The sequence below is a fragment of the Ostrea edulis genome, chromosome 1 (assembly GCF_947568905.1).
Source record: "Ostrea edulis chromosome 1, xbOstEdul1.1, whole genome shotgun sequence".
NCBI lineage: Eukaryota > Metazoa > Mollusca > Bivalvia > Ostreida > Ostreidae > Ostrea > Ostrea edulis.
In genome coordinates, this window is record NC_079164.1 from 70,019,761 (window position 1) to 70,046,614 (window position 26,854).

Consider the following 26,854-nt stretch of genomic DNA (forward strand, 5'->3'; position numbering starts at 1 on the left):
TCGGAATGTGGATCTTTCAAAATGGTCAATATCAGAATTGTAAGTAGGTTGATATTTACATTCCGATTTGGAAGACGATGCTTTGTTATTAGTGTTTTACCTTATGTAAAGGAAGAAACACTATTGATATAAAATGTCTGAAGTCTGGAGTAGTGTGATGAATATGTCAACATAAATATTAAAAATACGATTTAGAGAAACAGCAGCGAGGCCTCTCAGTGGAAACAAAATAATTCAACTAAATGAAAGAATACATATACTTGAGTATTTATAAGTGTCAAAATGTCTCCTTCAACACTAGTCGGAGTTTAATAGGTAATACTACTGGACAACAGGTCTAATATCCTGTTGGTATTCCAGGCATTTATTGACAATACGAACACATCGCACTGAGGGGGAATTAGCACCAGAGATGCCTTTATTGCATCTTTATCATCGGCTAAAGAAACAGTTAATCTAAGGATAATACAGATTGTCTTGTGTATCGATTGGAACAACCTCCTGATTAGGCTTAACATGGGTGACGCTCCAGATTCAAATGCCCGGATGGTTGGAGATATCCAATTAAACAGTAGCAAAATACCGCCTACAGACCTCTATATTTAAAATTAGCTTGTGTGTCCCTCGTAGGTCCAGATATAGAAGACATGTCGCTATCGAGAGCGTCCGTACTCCGAACGTTGCTTGCCCTGGGTGTTCTTCAGCTTACCTGCATTGTAGCGAATGAAAAGGTAAGTGGAAACCTGTATATTACCTTATTAGTGTGTATTGTTATATTGTTTCACATTATTCTGATATTGTTTTTTCTAGTAATAAATTTTTAACCGTACTAAGAGGATTTTTGTAATGATAAAAACATAATAAAAACAACTTCTAGATTTTATAATTATATATAAAATATACATCTATATAAGGAACAAACGGATCGAAGATTAAAGTTAAACTCTGAATTTCACGCAAACAGGAACTTTTATCAACTGCTATGCCATCATTATTGTTATACTGTGCATAGAAGCTTTAATTGGTTTGAACTGCGTTTATTTCAATTCATTTGGAAATTGAGATTGAAAAACAAGTATATGAAGTTGTATAAATTTCTGTCTCATTACCATAAATAATAAGAAACTTCAATTGAAAGTGGAAAGTTAATGCTTTGTGAATTCTGATTATGTAGGGGAAAGGTAAATGCTATCTAATGGGTTAAGCATGGCGAAAAACCTCATTTCGGTAATGACGATCGGAATATGATTGAAAATCAGGTGCTTGTTAACTGACAAAACATGTCATGATCAGATTAATTATTCATACATAAAGAATAATAATGAGGATTATTGACATAGGAAATATAGTAAATAACAAATAACCGCCCATTCAGCTTAACGAGAAGCCGAGAAATGTCATCGTTCATCATAAAAACCAGGAATAAGAAGTAATGCTGCTGACTTTAACCTACGCTTATTGAATTGGTCAAAGAACGGATTATCAAACTTACATGATTTGGACGCCTATACAATCTCTTTCAGAACCAATTCAGAGCTGTATTTCTATAACTAGAACACAACGTTTAAAACAGGGATGGAACCATATTTCACCTGCTTCGTAAATGGCGATAAGTGTTAATATATTCTTAATGAGTGAAAAAGTATAAAATACATAGGACACCGATAAGTGCAATAAATATTTCACACAAGATAAATTCGATATTTCACGAAATAATTATTCACTGTATGTAAGATGAACGGTTACCAAAGAGAAATATTACATTGACATTCGTAATACGGAATTTCCTTTAGGTATAGATTTCCAATGATAAGGCGAAAGTGTCATAATGATGGCGAGATATCCTCTTTTCCCCCTCTTTTGATCTATGGTACATATACCGGCAATCTATCGTTAATTCTCTGCTGGCGCATCCGACGCACTTTGTCAAACTCCGAGTCTCGCTGTCATTCTAGTATCAATGCTTTCTTACTAGTTTTCTATTAATTACATGGCTAGTTACTTGTGTGCCTATACTCACAAGACATCCTTAGTTATCGATAAAGGATGACTAATTTTAAGTTTATTATGTACTAAGGTTGAAGTTCTTCAGTTAACTGTTCCTCTGGTGTAGCTTACTCAGATATTTATACGTAACACATTTAAATGTATTTTGTCAACTAAGCCGTTTGGGGTTTTACCTCTGATGGTCATCAATGAAATAAAATTCTTCTTACAAATTCCCAATCCTCTTATATCTGATTTCAAAGTAGCATGGTACAAATGAAGGCTTCACATAGTAATACATGTATCGACAGTGCCTTTTCTTAGTTTACTTCAATTTGATAATTTGCTTCATTTTCCGTGTTTTTCATTTTTAATGAACTGCTGATTGGTTGTCTTACGTCCCGTCGAGAATTTTTCACTCATATTGAGACGTCGCCAGCTGTAGGTGAAGCACCACAAATTTAGACCTATGCTTAGCACTCAGGACCGTAGCTGTATCGTGCCAACGCCTGTCGCGGCATCCGTTTATAAGGTCATATCCAAAAGACCCGCGATTCTCACTTTCTAAATGCTGAGCGTTTGGCGAAAGAGCATACACTACCTACGTTAACTCTTAGGCTTGACACGTCCATACCACGAGCGGGGATCGAATCAACCCCCCCCCCCCCCGGGTTACGAAGCAAACGCTCTACCACTGAGCTACCCCGATCGCTGTATCTAGATATAGAATACATTGTACATGTACGTCATATTCAAATGCAGCGATACTTGTCTCACAATTTTTTTCCCTGCTTGTTTGTTGTTGGCTTAGATTTGAAAAGTTTTATGAAGACAAAGACTAGGGTGACTAGGGTATATAAATAAAATAACCCAAATGCATAATATGCATAAAATTGGTATACAATGTGAACATAGGAATGTTTCATGGAAGATGTGGTATACGATAAAGTATGTAGTTCGGAATCTGAATTTGAATGAATCACAACAATTATCTTGATCAATATTGTTTTATCACAGATTATAATTGTATATATAGCTGTTACACTATCCAAATGAAAAATATACACATATAGAAATGCGATTCAGGAAAACCAGTAGATTAACTTTCTAGTTCAATAAACACCAAGGTGTTTGTAACTAAATCTGGATAAATATCTAAAATTGTTTATAAATTTTTATCTATTTACATTTCACTCTTCAATGTGAAACTATGGGAATGAATACCGTTTTTGAGTAATATTATGAATACATGTATTTGAAGACTGGAAGTAAAATGTTTTCTAACGCAACTTCAAAACTCTACCATCCGATTGGTGGAAAAAAGAACTTTACACAAATTCTGGATATCATTATATAAAAATATTATCTAGTTAATAGTATGATTCAATATACAATCATAAAACTTTGTAAAAGTGAATTGCTTATTCAGTATTTAAATTTTAGATGAAGAATAAATACATTTCTTTTTCCTTTACATAACCATGGGATAATATGATGAATCGCAAAGGGTAATCAAACAATCATTATATTGATCTTTGTTTTGGTCTGATGTGCTTCTATAATCACTCCTTCTAACCCTACCCATATATCGGTCCTCTTATGCAGAGACAAGTGTCTTGATTAACCTCCAGATATAACATCACAACGCTGCGTAATATAATGATTTCACAATGATTGTTTCATATCGAATTTTCCTTCTGTAAGTTTGAAAAATTTGGCTCAAATAGGGACTGTCACTTTGCAACTACATGTACATGTACCTAGCTTATAAAGGTTATATTACTCCTTCAGCATTGTCGGTAATGGAAGTAGGAACAAGTTCAAATTCAAATACTGTTTATTGAATAAAATTGATACTTTTTGATAGAAATTTTAAAAACTCTTTCTTTTAAAAACTGTTAAAGGCAATTTAGAAATTGAACTGAATACCCCATGGTCATCAACTGCCATAAATTCTGATTCATTAAGACAGTGACATCCCAAAAAATACCTACGCACTGTTGATTTTGTCTTTCGCTCATCACCCGTTGGCAAACTCACCGAGAAAACATACTACCTGATTATTATGCATTAATCAAGCAGTTGCAATATGTTATTGCAAAACCTCAATGGGATTTGAACCAATTAGAATTCACTTTACATATCTGCATATCTGTTTTCTAAATCAAACATAGAATTTTTTTCGATTTTGTCAAACGAGTTCACACCTTTATATGCTTTCGGGGGCATATCATTTTTATCTTTCTGTCTGCTAGTCTGTTTGCCTGCAAAATCTTTAATCTTGACCAAAACTTTTTAATGGATGGTGATGGGGCTTTCATATTTCACATGTATATACCTTTTGACCTTCATCTTGGGGTCTGGCCTAATTTTGAAAATCATAACCTTGGCTATAACTTTATAATGGTTGGTGATAGAGCTTTCGTTTTTCACCTATGTACATGTATTTCTTTTCACAAGACCTTTCAATAAGTGGATTCCTGTGGGGACCCAGGTTAGAAGTTCCTCAGTACCCTTTGCTTGTCGTAAGAGGCGACTACATGGGGCAGTCCTTCGGATGAGACCGCAAAAACTGAGGCCCCTAGCATAGGCCTAAATCTTGCAGCCCTTCACCGGCAATGGTGACGTCTCAATATGAGTGAAAGATTCTAAAGAGGGATGTTAAACAATAATGTAATCAATAGGTGTCAAAAGTTTTGACATCTTGACCTTGGGGTTTGACCTACTCTTGAAAAACTTTTAATTTTGGTCATAATGATTGGACGGTATGTGCTAATGCCTTTATATTTCACATGTGTTCTTTGTGACAAGATCTCTATGTCATTCCAAAAGTTTTGCCCACATTACCTTGACCTTGGAGTTTAACTATGCGTGGAAATAAGTGTTTCACGAACATATATTTTGTTTTTTTCTTCAAACTAGTACATCAACAACCTTCAAACATCACATCTGTTTAAACAAAGTTGGTATATTTTCGCCCGATATATCCTACAAACATATCAACATTACTTTAATTATAAAATTTATAACACTGGAAAAGTTGGAAATTGTTATCGGAATTACTGATCGGTTGTATCGGAAATTTTTGGCCAGTATTAAAATAAGACGATTTCTGAGCGAGTTTGTCCTAGAGTGATGAATAAAAAGACGAGATTAATGACACTTCCTATAAACAAACCTTTTTTCTCAAAAATGATGAAAACAAGTTGCTGTCCTTTAAAAAGAACTGCAATACATGGAACATAAGCATGTTTTTCTGACATAAACTTAATATTCTAGGTTGAAATTTAAAAAACAAAACAACTAACACATTATTTTAGATTGTGAAACATGCGAATATTTCATTATACGTCTTATTGCTAGAAGTGTACAGATATATAGGCCTAATGGATATGGAAGATTTGTAGTTTTGACGATTAACCTCAAAATTAAGAGTCGTCTTGTATTTAATGTAGATTCAACTAGGCCTTAAATGAACTCAATCATGAAAAAAGTGCATCTATAAGATAAATAGATATTGAAAAATATACATGTTAACACGCAATGTTATTGTTATTGCATCTCAAAATTAAGGTACATGTAAGAACCCCATCCACATGTAATCAACATTAATGAAAATGTACTTCTTTCATTTTTTGTAATGATTTCCAAACAAATGGGCTATAATAAGCAACATAGCATACATGTATATCCCTTTATCTAATGATATATAACCATTTATCACATAATTACCCCTTCATCCAGTGGATATCACTCATAGGATAATTATTGGGTCTATATCCACAGTAGGTATTCCTACGCCGCTTGAGGAAACGTAAATAAACAACTTGTATATTTGCATAGAAAATGGATTAGGGTGAAGGTATTCCAATAATTCAATGGTAAAAAATGAGAGAGGTGGCACAGATGTTGTAAAATCTTCAAAATGTGAAAACGATGAATTTATATATGAAATTAAGATCGAGGAAACAGGCTGTCATTTCCATTTTCTAGCCTAGTTATCATCTTGAAGAAGTGAAACAGCCTGCAGCGTTACACTACAGGACTATCCCTGATCGTGTTTTGTATCGATCGTAGAAGATGATATTGACATTTTTTTTCAATGAGCAAGAAAACATTGGGGAAAAACAATAATAGGTGACATGAAATAGCTAAAATCGTTTCTTGAAACTGAAAAAGAAAAACGTCCTATTGATCCTCACCCCTTCAAGCATTTTATAATATGATGAAGTATTTAGTTCACAATATGAATGATGTATACCGGAACCTTTTACAATATATCTTTAACAAGTTTAGCTTTTGAAAAAAAAGCTAGGGAGTCAGCCATTGACATTTATGTAATGAAAAAGAAACTTTTATAAACCGATGTCCCCCTACATACACATCCTATGCAGATTATACACTCATTTAATATCATCATATTCCAAGCAGGGAAGGTGGTATGGATCTCCATAAACTTGGAAGGGTATATCTTTAAACCCTAAACTACATGTTCTAATCTTGTTCCCCTTCCATGCTTTGTACGTTCGACAAAAATTTATACCTGTCATTACTAAATTCTTTAAAAGGTATCGCTCGAAATTTGAAGGTGTTGCACGTCTCATGTTAATTTCTCTAAAGGTGTTGCATGAAAGATCGAAAAATTTAAGTTATTCAAATATATGATAAAACCAATTGGAACGTATGTCTTCATTCAATAAGTTTTGAAAATAAGTTTAAAAGATGTGTATTGACAAAATTAGCCAAAATATTTCGAGTTTAAATCAAACAATAAGCGATTTATATGATTTTTAGCGTTAAAATGGAGGGGTATCCCCGAATTTCAGAAAAACTGCCTCCGTGAAACAAAATGAATTTAGCATGAACATGTTCTTCGAGTTTTTCTCTAAAAAACTGTCGCTTTGAAATTTTGTTTTACGAGGGCATTTTTTTGGTAAATTAAAAAAAAAACAACGAAACTTCACTGGCATTATTTTCAACTTCACCTGTACATTAATTTTCCTTAGTAATGTATGGTCTATTGCGTGGTTCAATAGATAAGGTCGTCGACTCTTATGTGTAAAGATGTTTTCTGTTTTTAAAATGACTGGGTTCGACTCCCCCACGAACACTTTTTTTTCATAATACGTTTTCCATCTAGATTTTTTTTTCGTAATTGAAACACGCTTCTAGTTTTTATAAATGTTTCATGTCAAATCTGTTTATTACCATGTGCCGAGTTTGAAACAAGCTTCCAACCTGGGCACTGTTTAGTTTGTGAATAGGACTCTCAACACGCCGAATACAGCATGCAATACCTGTGTTTTAATAGTCAAGGCTGCTAACAAAAACTTGCATGTTTTTCTGAATGAAAGTTGTTGACAAAGGCATGATACCTTTTACAAAAAACCGTTGTGAACTTTGCCAAGCTTGGAAGAAAATTTTTAATGCTAAACAAGGTAAATAACCGTTAAACAGTTTGAGTTTATATGTATTCCAGTAGCAAATTGCTATGTTGAATCAATTTTTACAGGTGCATGTACTTCGAATAATGTTGAACTTTATTAATGCGTATTAAACTTCCCATATTTTGTTTTGTGGCCAGAGTCATGTACAGTTGCCAATTGTTGGTTGTAGAAAATAATACATACGAGTATAAGAGCTTTTGGTCTGTAGTGGTATAGAATATTAAGATCAATTCTATGTAAAAATCAAAGAAATCAGATAGGGTCTGGCCACTCAATGTCACAGATTTCTTTGATTTTCACAGTATTAACTTTACTTGCACCATCTTACATAATTTCAACCCCACCACCGAATTTCTACCATCCGTTGCCATGGAAACCGACAGCAGTCTATGAGGGTTAATTGAACTGCAAAATTCAGTCCGTTTTGCCCATGTTTTGTCCTTGTGGTATATAAAAAATTGAAAAAGACAACTAATTTTCTCCATAAATCTCGATTCCCCATAAAATTCCCTCCTTATTTATGATATCTATATCCACCTATGGTAAAGAGTGTGTTACTGACCGCTGTACCAATGTATTATAATTTGGCACTTTGCCAAAAAGTGATTTTTTGTTGGATTTCATTGATGAATTTAGATAATTTGGAAAATACATACAGCATAATCAACTGCCATCAAAGGATGTCCATATCAAAGACTCTTAATATATATAAAAAGATTAATGGTGAAACGTAGTGCAATTGATCTGTAGTAGCATGAAAACTGTAGATTTGGGCATTTTGCCAAAACGGGATTTTTTGTTGGATTTCGTTGATGAATTTAGATAATTTGGAAAATACATACAGCATAATCAACTGTCATCAAAGGATGTCCATATCAAAGACTCTTAATGTATATAAAAAGATTAATGGTGAAACGTAGTGCAATAGATCTATTGTAGTACGAAAACTGTAGATTTGGGCATTTTGCCAAAACGGGATTTTTTGTTGGATTTCGTTGATGAATTTAGATAATTTGGAAAATACATACAGCATAATCAACTGTCATCAAAGGATGTCCATATCAAAGACTCTTAATGTATATAAAAAGATTAATGGTGAAACGTAGTGCAATAGATCTATTGTAGTAGAAAACTGTAGATTTGGGCATTTTGCCAAAACGGGATTTTTTGTTGGATTTCGTTGATGAATGTAGATAATTTGGAAAATACATACAACATAATCAACTGTCATCAAAGGGTGTCCATATCAAAGACTCCTAATTTATATAAAAAGATTAATGGTGAAATGTAGTACAATTGATCTATTGTTGTACGAAAACTGTAGATTTGGGCATTTTGCCAAAAATTCATACTAATGACAAATAATACAACCTACACCATTTTCAGTTAAAATGAACAATATGAGCAATTGATATTTCAAAAATAAACATGGAGAAGTTTAACATATTAATAAAAATTAATTAGAGTGATTAAAAAAATCCATGTAAACATAAACTGTAATCCAGTAGAACCCCCCCCCCCCCTCCCCAAACACCAAGTAGATTTTGCAATCATTTCCATAAACGAGCTATATTACATGTACTGTATTGTCATGTAAACTATTATCAATAACTATAAAAAGTCTTCTCAAGATATTGGGTAGATACCAATAAATTGTTCATTGTACTGCCTTGTATTTGTTGACCTTTGACCTGAAATCATTAGGGTCATCTACTATTCATAACCAACCAACATATGAAATATCATAATTGAACAACAGGCCCAAGATATTGGGGGGACACCATTGCATAGAGTACTAGCTACATTGCACCTAGTCATTTTTAATTGATTGATTTATTGATATTTTCCACCACACTCAACAATTTTTCAGTTTTCTGGTGGTGCCCAGTGTTTATTGGTGAAAGTGAGAACCCAGATACAATGTACCTGGGAAGAGACTACCGACCTTCCGAAAGTAAATTGGGAAACTTTCTCACTTAATACCAGCGCGAGCGGGATTCGAACCCGTGCCGACTGAGGCCGTGTCATTTTGAACGCTATGCTCCAACCACTCGACCACGGAGGCTCCTGCCATTTTTAATCTTTTGACCTAAAAATCAATGGGGGTCATATACTACCAGTGACCAACCCCTGTATGAAATATCACTATCAATCAAAGGGTTCTGAAGAAACTGGGCAGACATCAATTGTACAGAGTATTGTATTGCACCTGGTGACCTTTGGACCAGAAAATCAATAGGTGTCATTTTCTACTGCAGAAACTGCATGAAACTTTAAAATTTATTGAAGTTTGTTCAGTGTTACTGTAATCTATGTTGACATACCAGAAATTAGTAAATTTATAATATTAACACAGAACAACTCATATTTGCAAAGTTGTTTATTCAACAAACATGGATCACAATGTTATCCAAACAACACAATCATCTTTTTTTAAAAATCATTATAATAGTGATTTTCCTTCAACTGTTCAGTAATGAATCCTTACTCAGTAGGCTCACATAAGACACTTGCAGGTTAATTTTGCAATGTTTTAGTTACATTAGTCTTCTGACACCAAAACTTGATCTTAACTAAGTCATGGTGTTTCCTTAGAAAAATAGTTTACTGAATCAGGATGGACTTGTGTCGTGAGGTGTGTTCATTGACTGTAAAACTCGCAGTTTTTTTTCCATTCTCAAGAGCTCTTCTTTGTCTTCTATATCATATAAGAGTCATGGAATGCATCTTCTGCTCTTCAAGTTCTAAAAAATGTGTTGAACAAATAATGAAAATTTCATCTTATTTTTTTCACATTTTCATACAGTACACACCTAATTCAATTTGATTAAACTAAATTTACATGTACAAGATCATTCATGATGCTAGAATAGTAATTTTACCACTTAATTAATTACTTAGTTGATAGATTATCATGCCCGCCCACCCGCCCCTCAAAAATCATCTGTGAAATAACATAGATTTATATATCTGGCATTAAATTATGCACTTCTGTTGACAAAATCTCGTTTGTCATCAATATATTTCTCAGAAAATAAAAATTAAAAAGTAAAATCTTCCCACAGTCTGCCCCATACTTTTTGGTGACCTAATTAAGTTGAATTGGCCTAAAGGATGTTATGTTTTGATACAGTTTGTATACATGTGTTTATGCTGTATTGAAGAGCTATTAATAGTGTTAATACTCATAAATTAACAAGATGTCCACAAACCTTATTGGTTACCTGAGTATTAATCAAATTTAAAAAAAATTCAAAGTATCACTATAGCTCTAAGGGCTACAAAATCCATGTTATACACTATATGACTCTTTTGGACCCACATTCACAACCCTGTGTTTTCGAAATTCGCAATTTTGGTACCCCTTTCTGTTTTTCCTTCATAAGCATTCAGCTTTATTTAAGGTAGTTGCACCCTCCTGTGATGTCAATGATTTAACATGAACATAAATTGTGTTAGAGTCTTTTTCAATAGTTATTGTAAAAAATCTTGTATAACCATAAAATATTTCAAATGTATATGAATAATCAATGAGCTACATTTTTCACAATGCTATACGAGTTATTTCCCCCTGATTACAGGGAGCGTGCATCACATTACTGTCATTCGATGGTGTCAAGTAAGGAATAAATAGAAAATTTGCAATTTCTGATTGCAATCAATTGCCAGTTAAGGAATTTTTCTAAGAATTAAGTGTAATGACTTGAAAACAGTATAACTGAACAAAAATGTCTTAGTCACTGATTACATGTATGTGGCCCATGTGTGTTTTTCTTGCAAGCAATGTATGGTCATGATGTAACAAAGTATGTAAATATCAACTAGTCCTCAATTTCTTTAGATCAGAATCATGATGTCCTTAGTATATCAGCAATTCTTCATTATTAATTTCTATCAATATTTTCGACAACCAAACACAACAAAACATGCAATAAGATATGCCTAAAACACATGTACAACCAACGCATACATGTACATTATCAATTTATCGTTTCACAATGAACAACACTACTTGTTGCTAAATGTACACCAGATGCCAATAAACAAAGCATGTTAATTATCTTGAATTGGCATCTCTAGTGTAAAATTTTTCTTAAAATTTACTTGTTAAGAATTTTTAGGCATTATTATGAAGTCACCCTCCCCCCCCCCCCCCCCCCCCCCCCCCCCCCCCCCCCCCCCCCCCCCTCCTTATCACATGTATGCTTTCATTGTGCTCTTAATTCTAGGTGTCTGTTGTTTTAAAAACAGACTACTACTGAAATCCTCAATATTAATTGCATAATTTGGACACAAATAAATGTCAAATACACTTATACCCCTCCTTCCCCAACTCTACAATTTAACGAAGTGTATATCTGAAAAAGTTTTCCCCATAAAATTGAAGAAATCAAACCCTGGTTCTAAAACAAAATTCTCAATTTTGGTATAGAGCATTTTTAAAAGTACCGTCAATCCAGAGTCCTTAGATTTACAATCTATGTTAATTCCCCTTGTCCCAAAGATGTTTAAAAGAAATTTGAAAAGAATTCGAAGGGTGGTTATCAAGAAAAAATATTAATGTTCAATTAACGTCTTATGATGACTGACGCACACAAATAGCAACATGTAGGTCACTTGAGTGATTCTCAACATTGATCTAATTAGAATTAATCATTTTTACAAATGATACTGAGCTCATACACATGTGTACATATATATGTGCGTCATTGACAACAAAACAACTAGTCTTTTTGAGTATGTTAATTAAGTGAAGTAATAAATTTTTTTTAGGAAGTTGTGATGAAAACGTTTCAAGTCATCATGTCGCATAAAAAATGGATGGTCTCCTGTGATTATTCTAGAGAATTCAGTTTCCATGCAGGCTCTATAACCAAGAAATTAAACCCAATGTACCACATTCCCCACATTTATTAATTTGTTTTAGGATTTATAATACTGGGATTCAAATTTGAATTTAAAATTATGTATTCAATGTGTATGTAGTCACTATTAATGCTGAATATTTACCTCCTCAAAGTCAGCAACTTGGTCAACTCCATCTTTAGGTGATTTGCACCGTATGATGCTCATACAGCTGAAACACAGAAAAGCACACATTAATTACATAAAATAGTGGTCATGTACTTTGGCCAAAATATGTGATTATTGGATGAAAAAGTAAGAATTCAAAAGTATTTGAATATTTACAATTTACATTTAATATTTTTTGATTTACTTCAGTTGACAGGACCTACAAGTATTGGAATTTGAGGGCCCAGTTACAGGACCCAATTCAAAATCATCAATTTTTCATCATTTAATTTTTCCAAATCAAGTGTCCTAAAGTTCATAATTACAGAGATGAGAAAACTTTAAATCATAATAGTATTTGTGTGATTTCTTCTGTAGATTAGAACCATCACATATTAGTGGGGGTTACCACAGGTAAACAAACTTGAAAGTAGCCTGGCTCACCAATATATATGATTTTAACAATCTTTATCTATAATGCACACAGGCATTCACATGTTTGTTTTTATTGTAAACTTGACAGTCAGAGAGAGAGAGAGAGAGAGAGAGAGAGGGGGGGGGGTCATCACTTAGGATTACATAAATTAAGCCTAGTCCTTTTGAAAATTTCCACATGAAACATGATTTTATAAGTATTCCCCAATTTTTACAGATCCTGAACTCTGTGTAAATGTGATAGGAAACTCCCTGAGAGAATGTTAGGTTGGGGACATACTTAACTAGTATTCTATATTGTACACCCATGCAGTAAATGACAGGACCACTTACAATGTTCAGTCTACATGTATACCACTATAGCTGACTAGCCTGGCTGACAGTATAAAATAAATTGGGGTTCTCATATGTTTACTAAAAGCCAAATTTTCTGATACATTTTATTCAGCCTTTACTTTAGAATTTGGATTCTAAATCAAATAGAATACTTACGTCAATACAAGTTCCAACACGGCAACAGGCAGGGCTTTTTCATATTTTCTATGAATATGTCTGTCAGCCTTCTGTTTCCCTGGTCATTTTTTTAGTCGGATGTGATGTAATAAAGCGTTAAATTCCACAACATTTACTTTTTCTACGAATTACGTAGACGATTGGATGCTAGAGTCCGGTGACTATGGCAAAGATCAAACGGATTTGTATTCCATGAAATAAACCGGAATCCTTTAGCACAATTGAAGATAAAGATCGTGGTAGTGAATTAAGTGAACAAAGAGCATCTGATATTGATAAACTTCTGAAGAACAAATTGAATAAAAACTCAATTTCCACCTCCTGCCATACTGAAAACAAATGAAGGCTGTTCATATCTCCAATACAAGAGAGTGTTACAAAGGGCAATAACTCTTTCTGGTGTATTTTGGTTTGTGCACCAGAGGAAACTACTGGTTTATGTGTTTACCTTTGGTTTCTCCACAAATGTGTTTCTGTACTTTTTTAAAGTAAGATTCAATACATTTTACTAGCATGTGAGTTTACACCAAATGACTGGGCAAATATATTTTATCCCTCTCTAAAAATTACATATATTAAACCCTTATACATCATAAAAATAATTATTTCTATTGTTTTCAAGGATTAAATAAATACAAAAAAATTTCTAAAAGCTAGAACCTAGCTCAAAATAATTTTTACAATTGTTGTTTTTATAAACAATAGCGTTTAATTTTTGATTATTCAAAATATAACATACATGTGCATATCTTGTCCAGCTGTTGTTAGAGGATCGGTTTCCATGGCAACCGTTGCTAAGTCAAACCTTTGCATGTCCTTTTTGTTTTATATCTATCATAATATTGTTACACACAAAGTTTCATCAAAATCTGTGACATACCGTGGCCACTGAATTTTGATAGTTACATAGAATCAGTCTTAAATATTTGATACACTCGTAACATGAAACTGTATACATTGTATCTGATACTCAGAAAAAAAGAAGACAATTTAATTTTCACGATTTCAAAAATTATCTTTAGACTACTGTATAATGTATCGACACATAAAATGTATTAGGCTTGTCCCTAGTACTGGGGAATCCTTCAGGTATTTAAATGGCAAATACGCAATGAGTATAAATATGAATGAAGGTCAGCTCTACGTCACGAATGCTGGCACGGAGCACCGATTTGGGAAAATTACCGCTTCGGTGGAACACCCTCTTTAGGTTTTTGTGATCTCATCAGAAGAACCACCCTATTTAGTCGCCTCTTGGGATAAATTGTTTTATTTTTGAAAATTATTTTTCATTTTATATTCATGTTTGAAACAAAGGCAATGACAATTTGTATCATTGTTGTGAAGAGTTTCCTTTGATGACAACACTATTCTTATTTTCTGATTCACTACAGAAAGTGTGTTCCATGTCAAGTTACAATTATTATTAGGATGATGCAATCATCCGACCTCTCCTATCCCCTCAATACCGTGGGGATTCGGTTTAGAATAGGTCGTCAGTACCCCCTTGCTTGTTGTAAGAGGCGACTAAATGGGGCGGTCCTTCGAATGAGACCGCAAAAACCGAGGTCCCGTGTCGCAGCAGGTGTGGCAGGATAAAGAACCCTCTCTGCTCAATGGCCATAAGCGCCGAGCATAGGCCTAAATTTTGCAGCCCTTCACCGGCAGTGGTGACGTCTCCATACGAGTGAAATATTCTTGAGCGGGAGGTTAAACAATATTCAATCAATCAATCAGCTATCTGTTCATATCAAAAATTAATCTTAATTTCAAATCTATGCGCTTCAAACAAGAGAGAGAGAGAGAGAGAGAGAGAGAGAGAGAGAGAGAGAGAGAATATAAATATAAAAACTTATGAAAGTAAATACAACTGTACTAAATAATACACATTCAAATCCGATAATTTGTGACCGCCGCGAAAATTCTTTGCACAAATATTTCAAACACACTTTCCCAACTTCTTTTTGTATAGAAATGCATGACCATCCCATTTTATGTTGATACTTCAGGTTAATTTATTCACAAATTTTCGCGATACTCCATAAAATTATCCAGTTTACGTTTCCTCGTCCTCTAATTATAGATTAATTGATTGATTGGATATTGTTTTATGTCCCTCTCGAGAATATTTCACTTATATGAAGACGTCACCACTGCCAGTGAAGGGCTGCAAAATGTAGGCCTATGCTCGGCGCTTATGTCCATTGAGCAGGGAGGAATCTTTATCGTGTCACACCTGCTGCGACACGGGACCTCTGTTTTTGCGGTCTCATCCGAAAGACCGCCCCATTTAGTCGACTCTTACGACAAACAAGGGGGTACTGAGGACCTATTCTAACCCGCATCCCCACAGGATTCAAATTATAGAATGTATCGCTTGGCAAAGATTACAGAGCAAAGGTTCTGATTGATTTTACACCTGTTCATAGTCGTCGGACGTTAAACGGTTCTCCGTGTCAAGGATCACAACCCCCTTAGCACGCAAAAGACCCTTTTCCTGATTTTCGAAAAAGAGTAGGCTCATTGGGGGCCGTCAGGGAACACTCACAACCAAACATATTTCAGTTAGTTAACCGACTTAAAATGACTGAAACATTGCCAAAAAAAAAAGGCGTGAAACCGCAATCAATCAATATAGTCAATGACTAATCTGTGCGATGGTTTTACTGCACATGCAGATTGTTATGGATTTTCTTAAAAGATGATATTTTACAGGTTGCACGAATAGCCTGCTAAACACTACAGCACTTTATTGCAGACGAACAACCTGTTTATTGTATCTCATTTTCCCCACAGAATTCCAATTACACGCATGTGCACTTGAAGTTCTACCCACTTTAAAGGCTGATAAAAGGGTATTGATAGAGGTCTCTGGGTAGAGAATAATTCCAATCTGTAAATAAAGGTCGCGTCATCAAGCTCCGATGAAAACGTACACTTGTGCATGCACAAGCTGACTTTTCCTCATAACATCCGGGTAAACATCGCTTGTACTTTTTTCTTCGTATACCTCAGGGTCCACGTAATGAAAACTAAATCTATACTTGTTTTTGTAAGTACAATGAGTTCAGTTTATCGTATGGAATGCAATTTATTTGTATGATTTCTTAATTAAGGCAGTACCAAACAGATACGTAAATTTTTCTCAAGTTCATTTTTTTTTTAAAAACTGTAATATTTTGTTTTAAGGAACAAAATCTCTTAAATTGTGCATGGTATATAAAAAAAAATTATCCGATAATTTCCCCCCACTTAGTTTCAAATCATAGGGTATCAGACCCCAGTTAGAAGACTGTGAAAATAAAATTTCGCGATAAGAATGTGCCGTATGAAAAAATTATCTACAGAGATTTTACAAGATTAATAATACTTTTTATAAAGCTGACCATTTTGTTACTAAATCTCGACAAAATATATTGTAATTGATATACTTGTGTACAGCGTGGTGTACAATTTAACATGCACAGTTCGTCAATGTAAAATTGTTTCATATTAAGATCTCTTAAAAGGAAATGTAAAATTCAAATGTTTGGAAAAAATTAATATAGTGATTAAAATGAAGCAGAAATTGATATATTTTAAAATAGAGAAAATTCAACCCAAGATTTTGGACTATTTAGAAACTTTAAGAAAACAACGACTCAGTCGGTAAATGGCGTCATCATATTTGACCTTTAACCTTAAGATATGACCTGACCTTCATTATACTTTAAGATGAAACAGTGCTTATACATGTACATGTGTCCAAATATCAGGTCTCTACTAGCTACATAACGAAAGTTACCTGTTACTTTATAATAGACAGTTAAATCTCACAATGATGATGATGGAATATTGGACTATCGAGAATTTTTCACTCATATGGAGACGTCACTATTGCCGGTGAAGGGCTGCAAAATTTTAGGCCTATGCTCGGCGCTTACGGCCTTTGAGCAGGGAGGGATCTTTATCGTGCCACACCTGCTGTGACACGGGACACCGGCTTTTGCGGTTTCATCCGAAGGACTGCTCCATTTAGTCGCCTCTCACGACAAGTAAGAGGTAGTGAGGACCTATTCTAACCCGGATCCCCACGGTATCTATTTACTGAAATGTCTATTGTGAATGAATTAAAGTTAAATAAGGTTAACAATTTTTTAAACTGCAAACTGAACAGGTTTTTTTCAGTATATATTTAACTTTCGTTCACACGAATGACAGACTCGAAGCGTCTTCTTAAGCCTACGACCAAACGTTGAATTTCATGATGTGGTAAAGCTTATCTCTCCTAATGCAGTGTCAGTTCGTCAACTTGACACCATTACATACGTGCTGCTTTTTGGTTGGGTGTAAGCAAATGTCTCTTTATCGGTCTTCTTGCATGACAGTAAAATGACTTCAGTCGATTCCGCACTGTTCTCGTGAAATCAAACGATGTGGTAACCATTCCCATTTTACACACTGGTAAAGCATTTCGTCTAACCATCCTTCTGAGTTCATTGTCTTCCCGAACAGAATGTTTTACGTGGTATTCCAGATCTGAAGAACTGCATACAAACCTTGCAATTTATTGGAAGTGGGTACAGTAGATGCACGGGCAATTCTCGGCCAACAGAGTGGACAATATACAATTAAATAGTTATATTGTAAACAAAAACACAGACTGAATTGCGTTAATGACTTCAGAATTATTGCTGTTTTCAATTTTTTTTTTTTTATAAAGGGGTTTCAATACCTTTTCCATGTGTATATATTCACTAACATTTGGTTTAAGGGTAATTTCCAACATGCTGATAATATGGGCTAAAAGCGGAACAATAAGGGTAGTATGTATTTTAATGTATCAATGCCAACCATTATATGGTAATGCCATTTTCATCCGTGGGTCCACAGTACCCCTTACTTGTCGTTAAAGTAGACTTAATTGCAAAAACCGAGGCCCCGCGCCTCCCTGCTCAAAGGCCGTAAGCGCCGAGTGTACGCCTAAATTGCAGCCTTTCACCGGGAATGGTCACCATATTAGAGAAATATTCCCAAGCGGGACGTTAAACAATATATAAGCAACAAACTATTTTTATCCGAAACAATTGTGAATTTTAGACATCATTTCGACCCTACACCATCATCGTCGTTTATTCATTGATATCTTATTTTCATCTTCTTCATTTCTCCACCAGTTTACCTAAGACAAAATGTTGAATAGAATTATTAAGGTGTGTAGCGGTTATTAAAACTACATGTAGCTATGCATAAGTAGTAAACCTTTGACATATTTACAGATTTTGTAGGGTTTATTTTGCAACCCTCTTGAGAGTTGCAGCGTTAATACGAAGGTATTAATTTACAAAAAAACCAAACTTGTTGCATTTCCCATTTCAATTTACAACAATAAATGTCACAATATCATATCTTTTCATCTGTATATTATCTGCTCCAAGCGGTGTTGATATACACTAGAAAGACAAATGATTTTGTAATATGAAGTGTGATGATCAAAACCCTAAATTCCAAGAGAAATATGGTTTTTGTCCACTTCTACATCACGAGTTATTAACTAAATGTTTGGCCGTGACACTGTATTAATAACTCATGATTGGTCAGACGTAAAATACATTTCACCGAAAGTTCAGATGTCTGTGGTATATTGCGTTCTTTAACCAACAGGAAACCCAATCAGGGCCAACTTTTCATTATTCCTAGATCAATTGGTAGAATTACAATATTTGTTTGAAAGATAATCTAATTCCCCAGCCACTCGATGATCGAGATCTAAATTTATCTGATATATTGTTTCCTTATTTCACGCCGTGGCCACTTTTGAATGGTTTATTCTGCTGTGAAAGATTAGAGTGAAATATTATGGAAAGCAACCAAATCAATGGCGTTATGTTTTAACAATGGATACGCTCTGTATGCGGAGGGGATAAGCATGACAAAGAAACTTGTGCTGTCGGATCTTTAGGCGAGAAAGTTCATGATGAAATTAAAAGACAGACAATTTAAGATGAGGTCATGGGTCACAAAACCTATCCGAGTCGCATATTGTTGCTTAAAGAGAGAGCGGGGGTGTACTTCATACAATGAAGGTTTGGAGCAGTAATATTGACTTATGATAATCAAAGCAAGTATGAAAGATATGTGTGTGCAATGTTTACAACCAATACGCATTCATTCAGGAAAGGACTATCTTTACAATTTTTAGAGATATCAAAAGCAAAACAAAAAACAAAACAAAAACGGGAAATGTAAATATTAACAAACCTCTTGAATTTTACAGATTTAATTTAATCATTTTGTTCAACTGCATTATTAGAATCCAATAAGGATTGTTCTGAGCTCTACCATTGTGAACTTTTCAAAAAATTTCAAACAGGCGAGAGAGATAATTTTACGATATATATTCTCTTCTTAAAGGCACTCGTGACTGAAGTAATATCATCTGTCACAACTTCTGTTATTCCTAATATAACGGAGAGTCATTGTCAATTTCACACAATGGAAACAAATACATCTGTTGATCGTATCAATTTCTTAATTTGAAATTATTAGTCTTTGTGAGCATTGTGCAAAAGGTAATTTATCGACGAAAAGTCAGCATTGACATTTTGTTCCAATATGCGCCAGAATCACAAATGCAATGGTGGATGGTAGTAAGTCATGTTTTGTTACATCAAGATTAAATAATTCTAAGTAGCAATGACAATTACAAATACATATAGAAGCATTTGAAATTGCCTATTCATTATATTTCCATGAACAAGTGGTACGTCAAAAACTCGTTATGATTTTCATTATGCAAACCAATATCAAAATTGAAAAATAATTGTTTGGTTCTTTTGAGATACAATGTATATAACTTCATTTCTGTATTGCGTGATTCTTAGCTCGACTGCTGCTTAGCATAAGACATATAATATACTATTGAAATACATGTATGAATTGGAAGTGGACATTCAGAAGTGGTCTGCGCTGTTTAAAGACAAATAAGTGTGTTAAGGTTATCATAAAATAGGGTTTTTGTGCCTTATATTTCATTCAATATTTCACCATACCCAATTAATACACGTATTTGTAACAGAATTCTTATCTTGAAATACTTTATCCTTCATACAAATTGATCATTCATCTGTATATACATCACAACGGCGGGACACTAATGGTATCCGGTCTTTAGAACGCGCTTACCTCAAGCAACCGGAAGTGATGTTTTATCGCACAGTAAAATTCACAATAGCCTATTCAGTAATCTTCTCCAGCAGGAGTCAAATACTGTGTTATGATAAACGAATAGATATTTTTGACAGGATTTATTTTAACCTTTCATTTCCTAAAAGAAAATTATTAGTTCCAGCTACATCTAAGCTATGCATAAATGTTGTTTTTACTTCCTACAATGTACGACGATATATCATTGAAAATTCAGCCCATGATTTTTTTTATTTCCACCTGAAATCTTAAACTTCACCATCCACGTTTTTATTTGTTCAGTGTAACAATCTATTACAATGGTAATGTTGAGGCTTGTCAAAAGTAGAAATTCACAACATATATTAAAACTTTCAGTTCCTTGTATATCAGCTTCTGATAAGCTATATATTACAAACATACAATGCCATGTACTCTAATCAATGGTCATTACATCGACGATACAAAACTGACGGGACTCGTTCACATCTATCGAAGCAGTCCAGGGTTGATGTATGGCAATTCCATTTTCGTGTTTCTGTCAATCTCCGAAGATGCAGGCTATTGAGTAATAAATATGCGTTTAATTCACAACCAGATAGCATTACTGTATCCCATCATGAATGGTGTACAGAAGGAGTCGGAACATGCTGGATTGTCGGCTTTTATCGTCATTTGCTTTAAAAAGTTCTTATCAATGAGTTTTAGATACCCGAGCTTTGTGTTTCTGAAAGCAGTAGACTGTATACTTTCCCATTATCGGTCCCAGGATTGCCCCTTTTGAGGTTTTCGGAATGTGTGTCAACATGATCCCGACAGGCACTTAAGATTGTGAATTAAACCTTTTTTTTTCTTCATTTTTCAGATAAGAGAGTTTTAATTCTCTAGTATAAAGTAATAATAATCAATCTAAACATGTACTTGCGTTAAGACCTCTTTTTTTTTTTTTAATGTGGCATTTTATTAAAATTATCGTCCGTTATGAAATAGGTTTTTGGAACTTTTTAATTAAATTTTATCCCAAATAAACTTTATAATTTTTTTAAACCAATACATGTACAAGTGCATAAAATAAATAACGTGTGTGTACATAATGTATTTCAGATAATCGTAATTAATTAATTAAATAAAGTGTGTGTACAGTACATAATGTATTTCAGATAATCGTAATTTTGAATCATGTTGGCTGATATTTTTGTTCATTGTGACTTCGTCTTTACAGGGTATTTTGGTACTGTACCTTTGAAGAATGAATTTTCATCCTAACTGAATTCTGATTATCTACTTTCTAAATCCACCCCCCAGCTACTTTTCTACATGTATATCGTCAGTTGATATTAACCTGAAATTTTCAATTTTTTCAACTAATATAAGCCATTGAAATGTTTTCGTGTTTGACACAATAAACTAAAGCAGTTAAGGAAAGCTTGTATGTCGGAAATCCTATCTTTATGGAAATTGGACAAGAAGATTGTTTTGTGCATTACGTGTTTGCACGGTCCTTTTCATTTGTTTTTCCCAAGGTATTAAACTTCAGCGATATAACACCGGAATGAAAGTCGAGATTTATTGTCTTTTCTGGTAAAGCCTATAAGATTAAAAGGATGGAAAGTTTCAGAGCTATGTTGCAAAATAAAACGAAATCCTAGTATCGTTTTGAACTTAAACTAGACAATCTGTCCATCCACACGAGATTATTCTGTTTTCTGTACGTGCCTTTAGTCTTTTCCCCGCGATCTTCTTGTTCTATCCAGATATTAAAGAAACATCAATTCTATATAATTTTAACGCTGAAATAAAGTGTTGCTTTTAAAAATGAAACTGTAGAATTTAAATCTGACGTTGAAATTATGCTGACTATGGAAAGTAATTCTTTTTAATGACAGCATATGTCATCCTACTGCTACCAAGGAAACACTTGAGATTGATTGATTGTTGTTGAACGTCTCTCTCGAGAATATTTCACTCATGGAGATGTCACTACTGCGGGTGAAGGGCTGCAAAATTTAGGTCTATGCTCGGCGCTTATGGCCATTGAGCAGAGAGGGATCTTTATCGTGCCACATCTGCTGTGACACGGGACCTCGTTTTTTTTTTGCGATCTCATCCAAAGGATCACCCTATTTAGGTCGCCTCTTACGACAAGCAAGGGGTACTGAGGACCTATTCTAACCCGGATCCCCACGGGATGGAAACACTTAGGTGGGGCATGGAACTATGTCTATAAAAAAAAATGTAACAAGATAATATTCTAGTTTAAATTGAGGGTAGGTGTGGGGTGGGGGTAATATTTAAAATATGTCAAAAATTGTAACAATATTCGAGTTTATATCGAGGGTGGGTGTGGGGTGGGGGTAACATTACAAATATGTAATATTGAACTTTGTGAATTTATTGGATGGGTATAAATAAAAAAAAAATTTTTTTAATTTACTGGCAAATACTGCATTACTTTTTTTGTTTACAGTTGTAATATTTAACGTTAAAATGGAATTTGGGAAATTGAAATATATTGACTTATTTTGGTGGAATCAGCAGCGAAATGTCAATGTATTCCCTGAATTGGAAACTTCGAACAAACACCTCGAGCTTATTAGTCATTTTCAGATGCCCTCAAGAATGAAACTTTTCTAATTATTGTAAAAGCACAATGAATATTGAGACACTAATAAAGACGTTTCAAGTTTTACTAAGACAGTCGAAATAGCAAAGGTACGGTAAACTTTATCAGATCTAGGACTTAGTTTTGTTACAGAAGGTACAGAAGTTTCGAGCTTACAGCGCATATAGACAGGTTGTTTGCTGTCTGACCAATAATGAATGAATGTCATGTATATACTCCGCACAACGGAAGCTAAATGTAAATGTAGATAAAACTAAAATTATGATTTTTTAAACGTCCAATCATTAAAGGGAATTTCTATTACAACAATAGCAGTTTTGAAAATGTAAAAGAATTCAAATATTCAGATCTTATTATCAATAAGAACAGGCTCATTTTACAAACCAGAGGACATGCATGCGACCAAGAGCAAAAAGCTATGTATAGTGTCATAAGAGCTATTCAATTCACAAAAAAATCATATGAAATAATTTAGAGCTTGTATCACCCTTTCGATGGTAATATCCTGTTTTGTACAGGTGCTTTTAAAATACGAGCCATTAAATAAAATTTTAGTGTAATGAGCCGCCTTAAAATTTTAAGACTGCTCATCCCTCCTAGTTGTTCTTTTTCTAATAGTTGTTCTTTTCTTATGCATACCTATTACCTCTAGATTACTATCATTACATGGGGTTAAATGCTGTTTGACGTGTTAGACCATTCTTAGCACGCTGGTTTTGGCTTCGGATTGCTCCATTTGCCTGGTCGAGACATGGGTCTCGCGGCAGGTATGACCGGGCGACAGGGGATGCTTGCTCCTCCTAGGCACCTGGTATGTCCAGGGGTCCGTGTTTGCCCAACCCTTTAAAGCGACTGATTCACGATTTTCCCCAAAATCTTCTGTTTTACTTTTAATGATCAAAATCTACTGTCTAATGTGTTTAAAAGATTTAACATAAAAAGTATGGTTATACATTATCAAAGAAGCTCATTTTAGAGAGTTTATTATTTGTTTTGTAAACAAACATTGCGGCATGTTATTGTTTACAAAATTCTCAAAAGAAATGGATATCGATGCAAGTTTATCATATCTTTCACATTTCAAGCATTTTTTAGGTAGAATATGTCATCTAAAAGTTAAAATTTGTGACTATGCAAAATTAAGATGCTATATATTATAAAATCAATATTTCACTTGTTTGTTTTTATACATAAAAAGACTCGAGTCTTTGTTTACATTACTCAGATTTAAGGTTAAAATACTGCTTTTGAACTTACATTCAGAAGGTCAAAATTTTGGCTGTCAACATTAAATGAGTCATATTTTTAATGTTTGACATCGAAAATAAGAAATATTTTAATCAAAAATCGTGAATCAGTCCCTTTAAAGCTGTATGGCCCGATGTTCATGTAATTATTTTGGTACATACATGTAATTACTTTAAAGCAGATTAATTACTTTATGAAGTTATTAAGGTAGCTATTGATAGCTAGCCCCAAAAAAACCGCTCATTGAATTTTTTTCAATTTTATTTATTTTAACAATTTGACTTTATCCTAAAACATATCAAAAAATCAACAAAAGTAATCAGGTTAATTTTCGAGGAAAGCGAGATTGAAATCCCCTCTTTTGCAGCCCCAAAAGGCAAAAAATGCTAAAATTGAGCAAATTAACACAAAAGCCAATAAAAATTTTATTGACACCAGAAATATTGTTTGTCATATATAGTTATGTAAATTAAACACAAACAGATAAAAAATCAACATGGATTAGATTTTCAAAATGCATCTAAGGAAAACATTGGCATGATTCGACTTGGCAATTGGCCAAATTTACCCTAAATATGGCGTTTCTCAAATACTATCACGCATACATTTTTTGACAACAACAAAATTCTGCTCATAAAATTTCTGATTTTATTTCATTTTTACAATAAGTCAAGTAGTATCTAAAATATTGAATAGAAAAAAATATACCAAATGAGGTTTAATCTGAAACTATGTCAGATTTTGTAACCCTACCCCCTCCCTTCTAGAAATGAATTTTAAGAGATACAGTCAGCAGAGATAAACTATTGACTTTAAATGATTAAGCATTCCCAAATTACCATATTGAGCATTCAAACTCACAATACTAGAAGTTTCTATGAGCCATTTAAGAATGATATATAGTGTGTGCTATTGCAGTTGACCTTTTTGCACTCACAATGATTGCCTAAATATTTAGTTATTTTTCATACAATTTCTTGTAATAACTAGACCAAATCTATTACTTATACATATTTTTTGATAGAAATTTATATCACTATACAGTATAATACACCAAATATGTTTAAATAACCATTTCATATTTCAATAAATAATTAATATTAATGGAAAGAGACCCATGGACTGCCCATGGATCACTACAATTAAGTCCATCTGAGTCATCTTACCCTCACAGATAGGTGTGTCTTTCATAAGTTTAAGATTTCTAATTGTAGTTTCACATGGAACTATTGGATAACTGAGAATGCATGTACATGTATATTGCATTAACTAACGGAAGTTTTCCCCAGGTGAAGGTCTATGTTCACTGTATGTATAGGGGGGGGGGGGGGGGTGAATTAGTTCCATTATGAAACTTTTCTAAAAATTTTATATACATTAATGTATCTATGATGTATGTTTCAACTAAATTTTGAATTACAAGGAAAATTCAAACACATTGATTGAAGTAATAAAATTGATATTCTATCATGTGCACATTTTTTACTAATATATCTAAGAAAAAATAATCAACATTGAAATTTCCTTTACATCTATGCAATATTATTGTCTTTCAAAAGGCATGTACTTGTAATATATGAGTACATGACATGTACTTGTTTTCCCTTAAATTCACAATTTAGTTTAAAGTATGTTGTATAACATCCACTGCTCTGAGCTCATATAAGTGAATTAATGTTTTTCATCCAGTCCCAAATTTTGCAGTAGTTCTTTAATCTTCGGAACTTGATCAAACATTTTTAAATTTGTGGAGTTGTGGGGGTCCAGGGGATATGTCATCATCACTGTAAATGGAGTACCTGTTCAAAATATAGATAAATATATTTAAATATAGCAAAATAGATGAATATCTGATATACTCAGAATTGTCTTTACAAATGTTTATCAAAAAAAAAATATAGTACCTCTCTTGCTGTTCTACTTGTTGACTCGAAATCCACTTCAACCTGCACTGGTCCTATCTAACCTCCCTCGGTCTTCAGGCTGATGCCTAGAAAAAAGATCATCATAATTGATATTTGCACCGTTAGGTCTATATTATACCATTGAGTAATTAGATTGCGTCATACAATGTGAATTTTAAAACTGTGTCTCAACACATATTCAGTTAAAATTTAAATACTGATGTTTCAAAATTATAAATTGCAATGAGATGACATGTATATATGTTTTCATAAACTGCCATAGACTTATCATATCTGTTTTATTTACAAAATGTGGGTCAAGAGAAGGGCATACGTGTAGTATACATATCTTACTTATACATACAATGCATACATTTGCCTATGAGAGGGCATATGCAGACTTGTGATTAATTTACATTATTTAAAAAGGTTTTGCCAACCTACATGTTTGTGTGAAACACAAAACTTCAGGTTTGATATATTTCTTAGGTCACTGAAATTTCAAAGTAATAATATATGTA

The 26,854-nt window shown here is 33.7% G+C and overlaps 1 protein-coding gene and 2 long non-coding RNA genes across 3 annotated transcripts in view; 1 reads left to right on the forward strand and 2 right to left on the reverse strand.

The window, feature by feature from the left end:
• The first annotated feature begins 394 nt into the window (after positions 1–394).
• The window catches only part of LOC125683512 (uncharacterized), a 39,513-nt gene continuing 13,053 nt past the window's right edge, over positions 395–26,854 (forward strand). Inside the window, exon 1 of the mRNA XM_048924745.2 lies at positions 395–731. Within this exon, the coding sequence (XP_048780702.2) occupies positions 648–731 (84 nt within the window). The 5' untranslated portion in view covers positions 395–647. The remainder of the gene's footprint in view (positions 732–26,854) is intronic.
• LOC125681092 (uncharacterized) lies at positions 9,801–14,310 on the reverse strand. Its single transcript, XR_008801112.1, has 3 exons — positions 13,374–14,310; positions 12,444–12,510; positions 9,801–10,177 (listed from the first exon to the last, which is right to left on the reverse strand). It is a non-coding gene; the product is annotated as an uncharacterized LOC125681092 (long non-coding RNA).
• LOC130052731 (uncharacterized) lies at positions 24,842–26,838 on the reverse strand. The gene is made up of 2 exons (XR_008801113.1): positions 26,334–26,838; positions 24,842–26,228 (listed from the first exon to the last, which is right to left on the reverse strand). It is a non-coding gene; the product is annotated as an uncharacterized LOC130052731 (long non-coding RNA).